General features: G+C 30.9%; 1 protein-coding gene across 1 annotated transcript in view; it reads left to right on the top strand.

The window, feature by feature from the left end:
- Positions 1-1030, top strand: part of HELRODRAFT_178835 (hypothetical protein) — a gene marked incomplete at both ends in the record, with an annotated part of 8496 nt that extends 7466 nt beyond the window's left edge. Inside the window, 2 exons of the mRNA XM_009027709.1 lie at positions 530-649; positions 966-1030. Coding sequence (XP_009025957.1) covers positions 530-649; positions 966-1030 — 185 coding nt within the window. The remainder of the gene's footprint in view (positions 1-529; positions 650-965) is intronic.
- Positions 1031-8800: the final 7770 nt, after the last annotated feature.

Raw genomic sequence — 8800 nt, 5'->3', positions numbered from 1 at the left:
TTATTATAATTGAAATTTGTAGTTAGTTCATTTATTTTTTTGTTTTTGAGACCATTCCTTATACTTCATGAATTAAAAATCCGTTAATAAACCGACCAACAAACCAACCAACCAACCGACCAACCAACCGACCAACCAACACCAACTAACCAACACCAACTGACCGACCAACCAACCAACCAACCAACCAACCGACCAACCAACACCAACTAACCAACACCAACCGACCGACCAACCTACCAACCAACCAACCAACTAACCAACCAACCGACTGACAAACCGGCGAACCGACAAATCAACCAGCCAGCCAGCCAACCAACCAACCAATCAACAAATCAAAAAACAAATTTTCAGAAAAACATGCCGGCCAAAGCAAATGTGGAAATTTTCTACGGGCCTTACGAAAGTTTCGGCGTCTTTGAACACAGGACGAAACGTTTGGAGGGACTCAACAGTATACCTCAAATAATTATCATAATTTATTCGTAATAAAGTATATTTAAATAATAATAATGACACTGACCTTTAGAGATCTTGACAGCAGCAGGACACGCTGTGACCTTGACACCAGTGAAGTACATGAACATGGTGGAGATCTGGGTGAACGATAGACTGGTGTTCACCTGCAACGTTCTCAAACTAGATTTCGGTCAAATTTATCCCATTTTATTATCATTATTATCTTATCATCGCTGTACTTATTTTATTTTAAATAAAGAGCAATGATGACTAAATATGATGATTACGATTTTATTTTAATTATGACTATTTCTATATTAAACAATTAATTAATTATTTAAATAATTAATTAAATAATTGATTAATTCTTGATTTTACGCATTTGATGAAAAATAAAAGATCTGTTCCCATTATTAGTATTATTATTATAATTGTTATTGTTGTTGTTGTTATAATTAGTTATTATTAATATTATTTATTTATTTATTTGTTTATTTCAATTCCAGATGGTGACGGCATGCTGGATTGCCTCTGCCTGAACGCCTTGGACTGTGTTAACAGTGCCTTCTAGTTGAGATGAGGATGAAGATTATGATGGTGAAGATGGTTAAAGATGATGATGAAGATGATGGTGGCTGTGATGGTGAAGATGACGATAAAGATGATGATATTGGTGATGGTGAAGATGACGATGAAGATGACGATTTTGATGGTGGTTGTGATGGTGAAGATGATGATGATGATGTTGATGGTGATTGTGATAGTGAAGATGACGATAATGATGGTGGTTGTGATGGTGAAGATGACGATGAAGATGATGATGTTGGTGATGGTGAAGATGATGATGATGGTGATTGTGAAGATGACGATAAGGATGATGATGTTGGTGATGGTTAAAGATGATGATGGAGATGATGATGGAGATGATGATGGAGATGATGATGGAGATGATGATAGTTGTGATGGTGAAGATGACGATGACGATGATGATGTGGATGAAGTAACGGTTTTACAATTACTAACACTCAATACTGCATGGATGATTGTGATTGGATGGATGAATGAATAAATGAATAAATAAATGATCGAACGAATGAATGAATGAATATGAATGAATAAATGAACGAATGAATGAAGAACAAACAAACATACAAACGAACGAACAAACGAACGAACGAATGAACGAGCAAACGAATGAATTAATGAACAAACGAAAAACATAATTGACGTTGTTTTGTCTTTATACTGTCATCATGTCAATCAATCAAATTTAATTTTTTGTGTGTTGATTTCGTTTTGTTTGAATTTTTTTCATCAAAAGGATCTGTTTGTAATTAAAAAAACGTTTCTTTGGAACTAGAAAAATAACATTCAACCAACAAATGTGTTATCGTCATTGCATTTTTTACTATATATATACATAACAAACGAACGAACGAACGAACGAACGAACGAACAAACGAACGAACGAACGAACGAATGAATGGATGAATGAATGAATGTATGAATGAATGAAAGTATGAATGAATGAATCTAAATGTCTCAAAATACTGACGACAAATTTGAAAAACTATATGCAACAATGTGATAAATTTTACTTCAGTCAACGTCATCAATAACATGACTAGTTGAAAATTTCGCAAATTTTTTCCAGATCCATCTGAAATTAGCATAATTTAAGTTGGATTTTCCATTTCAGATATAATTACGAGCCAAAAAACATACGGAGAAGAATTGGAATTAATGAAGATGCAAGAGAACCAGGATCTACAATTCAATATCAAGCCGACGCAGATGTTGAACTTTGGAAATTTTGAGAATTTGTAGCTACCAGATTCGAGGTATTCTAAGCTATCCTAATTATCTTAAGCTATATATATACTTAGAATATAACATTCTATATTATATATATGTGTGTGTATGTGTGTGTGTGTGTGTATGTGTTTATGTGTGCGTGTGTGTGTGTGTGTGAGTGTGGTGTGCGTGTGTCCTAAGCATTCCTCATCAGAAAAAATGTCTCAAATCGGTCTCCAGTTTAGTCAGTTTGACAGAGGGCTAAATTGAAAGTAACATGGGGTAAAACTTCACCTTTCTGCCCGTGTGCGAAGTTTTTTTTTTCTTTTATTAAATTTAAAACATACCAAAGTTGTTTTGAAACATTGTAACTTTAGCAGAACACGCACACGCAGAGTTTTATATCCGTAAGAAAACAGAACAGACAGTCAAACAGGAATTTTCAGACATACAATTGGTCACGAAATGGAAACTGTATTAAGTTTGGTTGAATAACCCAACATATATTATATATATATACATATATGTGTGTGTGTGTGTGTTTGTATGAATGTATGTGTGTGTATGGTTTGATAAATAAACGAATTGTGAATTGTAAATTGTATGTGTGTATGTGTATGTATGTGTGTGTGTGTGTGTGTGTGGGTGTGTGTTTGTGTATTCGTTGTAATATAATAATATGAAACAGTGATTTATTGTTTATCGACATAATGTATGAGTGTGTTTGTATGTATGTGCATGTGTGTGTTTGAGTGTGTATGTATGTGCGTGTATGTGTTGTGTGCGTGTGTGTGTTGTGTATTCGTTTTGATATAATATAAAACACTGATGTATTGTTTATTGGCATAGAATCACTTAATATTGAAACAGACATTTTTTTTATGTCTGTATTAGAAGACTCGTTGTATAAATTTTCATCCAGACATACGAATGTTGAGGCGAATAAAATGTTTCTTTCCAGTCACATTTATGCATTCATCTGAATAAGAATGAAAAGATGAATTAATAAACAAATAAATAAACAGATAAATATATTAATAAATGAATAAATATATATATATATATATATATATATATATATATATATATATTGATAAGCGTGCATATACAGATCTTGATATAATACTAAATTAAAAAAATGAAATGAACACATGTGTGTGTGTGTGTTTGTGTCTGTGTCTGTCTGTGTGTGTGTGTGTGTGTGTGTGTGTGTGTGTGTGTGTGTGTGTGGAGATCTCTTCATAAGGTTATTTTTATCTGAAGTGTTTTACAACATATGAATGCGTGACGCGTGTATGTGAATGTGTGTGTGTTTTTGTATATGTATATTGTATGTATGTATGTCTGTTTATATGTATGTAAGTATGTATGTATGTATCTATGCATGAATGTATGCATGTGTGTTTGTTTGTTGTTTGCATGTATGTATGCATGTATGTATGTTTGTTTGTTGTATGTATGTTTGCTTGTATGTTTGTTTGTTATCGTAAGATGTAACCGATTTATAATCTTACTCTGACGCAACCTTGTTAAGTGTGTTGATAATGAAGATGACGTTGTTGTTGATGATGATGATGACGACGACGACGATGATGATGACGACATAAATTTATTTTTAGAGATCTATTTATAGACTTTGATATGTAAACAAATTATTTTTTAATGCTTTTTTTCTATAAACACAATTAAAGTAAACATTTTAAGATGCAATCTCGAACATGTAAGTGCCTCAATTATCACTCGAGTATTTCTTGTGAGTGAATGAGTGAATGAGTGAATGAATGAATGAATGAATAAATAAATAAATGAATGAATGAATGAATGAATGAATGAATGAATGAATGAATGAATGAATGAATGAATGAATGAATGAATGAACGAAACGAACGAACGAACGAACGAACAAATGAATGAATGAATGAATAAATGAATGAACGAACGAACGAATGAACGAATAAACGAACGAATGAATAAATGAATGAATGAATGTAAAAATAAATGAGTGAAAAAATAAATCATCGTCATCATCATCTTCGTCGTCTTCCTCATCACTGCCACCACTATCACCATAATTCGAATTTTATTACAGTAGAGCGCTGAATAGAGAAACATTTCTACTGAAGTACTAAATAATAATAATAATAATAATAACAACAACAACAATAATAAAAATAATAATAACTTTGCCGTTAAAATGGGATAAATTGCCATTGTGAATGATTTATTACTGATGAATTGGGTTCACTTTCTTAGACCTAATTATGAAATATGTATGTGTGTTTGTATGTATGTATGTTTTTATGTATGTATGTATGTATGTATGTATGTATGTATGTATGTTTGTTTGTTTGTTTGTATGTATGTATGTTTGTGTATTTGTTTTGTAACCAGTTCCTTATAACCTAGAGGAATTATGAAACGCTTGCTTCTTTTTATTTTACTTTGGTATGTGTATAAATAATAATAATATAAATAATAATAATAATGTTTATGTTTTTGTATATGTTATGTTTGTGATGTTTTTGTTAGTGTTTTGGTTGCAAGTCGGTTGATTCACCTACCAAAAAAAAAAAAAATTCTCTTGAAACATAAAAACGCAGCCCGAATTTATTTGGCATTGTAAATTTTTTCTTCTTCCGTGTAATTGTTTTTGACTATGCTGTTGTTTTTGTTGTTGTTGTTGTCTTCACAGTTTTGTTTTTTGGTTTTGTATTTTTTCATAATTTTTGTGGTGTGGCTTTGTTTTTTTCTTTCATAAAGTTTCGTTGCTTCTGAACGTAAACACTGCCAGTGAAATTATTTATTCATGCTCTCAAATTGACAAGATTGCTTTGCAGTCTATGTTTATGTTTATATAGTTTACCATTTGTTTGTGTTTATATTGTTGTTTATGTATATGTGTGTATAGAAATGCTTATTAATGCCTTGAAGTGCACGCAAATTTACTCAGGCTCTCAAATTGTTTTCAACGCTCTCTCAGCAAGGTATTTGAAACATTCATATACAATGTTAACTACAATGCTAACTAAACTAACAGTGGTCATTGCAATGAAGTTGGAGAAAATTGTCAGATTAGCGGAAAAAATGTCCAAAACCACCTACTTCAACCTGTCTTTATAATATAAATCCATACCTCTAAACTAAATTAGGGAACATTTGTGCCCTACCCACTTTATAAGGAATTAACAAAAACAACACTCAAAGAAAATTTATCCAAACGATGAACCATTAAGGTTTAACGAACGATTTGTAAACCTGATGAACCTGGCGAACATGCGATGGAAATGTTAAACATCTGCAGATCTTATGCAACAACCATCATTAACTTCGCATTTTCAGTTTATCTACCTATTATGGGACATATCTATCTAGGTACTTGTAAAATACGCCCATGTATTTTTTGGTATACACACACACCACACGCACACAGGCACACACACGCACACACATACACACACACGAGTAAATACAGTAAACAGACACACTTACAGATAAAATATACATACATTTACATACACATACATATTATTATAGGTGTCGACACACAATAACACCACACACACACACGCACACATACGCACACACACGCACACGCACACACACGCACACGCACACACACATGTTTCAGAGGCAGATGTTTTTAAAACACTTTTTGTAACATATAAACATATCAGAGTGATTCATCACTGATTGCTATAATAAATAGGATGTTGGTCTTGGCAGGATCATTTGAATGGTACGAATAAAATGAAACATTTAATTTTTGTTTGCGTGCGTGTGTGTGCGTGCGTGTGCGTGTGTATTTTTGGTCTAGTTGTTTTTCTGGTTGTTTTTGTTGTCTTATTTTTTAATTATTTTTTCACTGTATTATTAAGAACCGTGAGCTATCAATCAATACCAAGCCTACCTTGCTACATTAACAAATATCTTAATGCTACCTCTTAATACCTTACACATTTCATGCATTATTTGGTATACTACACCACACACACACACACACACACACACACACACACACACACACACAGTTTGCTTTCGACACACGCAGCTTCAACTGACTGATGCAACTTCTACAAATACAAATGGTCGCTACACTTTTGCCTGTGCTCTCAGGAGAGAACTTCACCAAAAATAACCACACGGAGATGCAAATTGATCACTTAATCTTTGTAATTTTTACCTCTGATCAGGCCAGCGCATTATTTTCATAACTCTCCGTAAAAATATACCGCCAGGGTTTAATGACCTCACAGACCTAGGTTAAATCTTGAGCTGGTTTTATCAGCAGAATACGTTTTAAATGGAAAAAAGAATTGAAAACCATTATAAGATAAAAAACGGAAAACATTAAGACTAATAGCTAATAAATAAATTAAAACTGGAGTACTATGAATTGGTGCACAGTACTCTTGAATTGAAAGTAAAAATTATTATGATTTTAAAAACTTTTTATAAAAAATTATTTTACAACGTAATTCATGAAATTCACTAGTAATAAAGTTAAAAACTACACACACACACACACACACACACACACACACACACACACACACACACACACACACACACACACACACACACACACAAGCACACACACCACACACACCACACACACACACACACACACACACGCACTCACGAATACACACACATAACATAAGAGAATAACCTTTTAAATTAAATAGGTCGGAGAACTTGGTTGAACCAATTTTCAACCATTCGTTTTTCCTCTAAAAAATATCCATCCATCCATCCTCATCATCATCAATTGAATTAAACCATTAAAATCATTAATGAAGGTTAAACTTTAAAATGACCTTTATTAAGAGAAAAATTATCGAGGAGTTGATTCATTATAAATAATTTGTTAAATTAAGCAGAAGAGGTTAATTAAAGTTCATGCAAAAGCCCATTAATAAAAGCTGGAATTGTATTTCGACATTTTTTAAGTATTTCATTATTCAAGATCTTCGAATTGATTCATCTACACTGTTATTCATATGTTATCGCATTGCTCCCATGTATAATTTTTGTTTGATTTGTCAAAATAAACCGCCAAATAAATTCATTTAATAAATTCATAATTAAATTCGTTCTTCACTATCCATTATTAAATTCATCAATCACTAAAATAAATTCATAATTAATCACGTATTAAATCAACTTCTCAAAGGTTGGCCCGAACTATTTAACACGTCAGCCCTCAGAGTCTTAAAATGGAGTGACTACAGTTTTCTTCTCCACATACATTACAGGATTCGGATCCTATCACCAAAAAAGATTCGGAAACCTTAAATCTCACCATGACAAAATTATTCCTTGTAAAAAGGGAGAGGGGTCAGAAACCCCAACCCCCCCCATTTGACGACACCACTGTCCATTTTTATTGATGATATTTCGTTTGAGGTTCTTTTTATTTTAGACAAGTTGTTTGGCAATTTTTCTAATCTAAAAACTGCACAAGATCTTCGAATTGATCCATCTACACAGTTACTCATATGTCACCATATGAGAAACCAGTTTACTTTAGTAGTATTATAACCTATATCATTTATATATAGTTATATAGTGTTATATACGGTTATATAGACTTATGTATAGTTATGAAGAGATATTGATTATATAAAGTTATATAGTGTTATATACGGTTATATAGATTTATATATAGTTATATAGAGTTATTGATTAAATATAGTTATATAGTTATATAGTGATATATACAGTTATATAGATTTATATATAGTTATGTAGTGTTATTGATTATATATAGTTATATAGTGTTATATACGTTATATAAATTTATATATATTTATGTAGAGTTATGGATTATATATAGTTTGATAGTGATATATACGGTTATATCGACTTATATATAGTTATGTAGAGCTTTTGATTATATATAGTTATATAGTGATATATACCATTATAAAGATTTATAAATAGTTATGTAGAGTTATTGATTAAATATAGTTATACATTGATATATACGATTATATAGATTTTTATATAGTTATGTAGAGTTATTGAATATAGATAGTCATATAGTGTTATATACGGTTATATAGATTTATATATAGTTATATAGCGTTATTGAATATATATAGTTATATAGTGATAGATACGGTTATATAGATTTTTGTATAGTTATGTAGAGTTATTGAATATATATAGCCGTATAGTGTTATATACGGTTATATAAATTTATATATAGTTCCGTTTAGTTCTTATTATATATAGTTATATAGTGTTATATACGGTTATAGAAATTTATATATAGTTATTTAGAGTTATTGATTATATATAGTTATATAGTGTTATATATATAATATAAGTTATATAAGTTTATATATAGTTCCGTTTAGTTCTTATTATATATAGTTATATAGTGTTATACACGGTAATATAGATTTATATATAGTTATGTAGAGTTATTGATTATATATAGTTACATAGTGATATATAGACTTATATAGACTTATATATAGTTATGTAGAGCTTATGATTATATATAGTTATATAGGGATAGATACGGTTATAAAGATTTATA

Source organism: Helobdella robusta, assembly GCF_000326865.2.
Source record: "Helobdella robusta unplaced genomic scaffold HELROscaffold_50, whole genome shotgun sequence".
Classification (NCBI taxonomy): domain Eukaryota; kingdom Metazoa; phylum Annelida; class Clitellata; order Rhynchobdellida; family Glossiphoniidae; genus Helobdella; species Helobdella robusta.
Note: the sequence above shows the minus strand (reverse complement) of the source record. Positions and strands in the feature narration are given on the sequence as shown.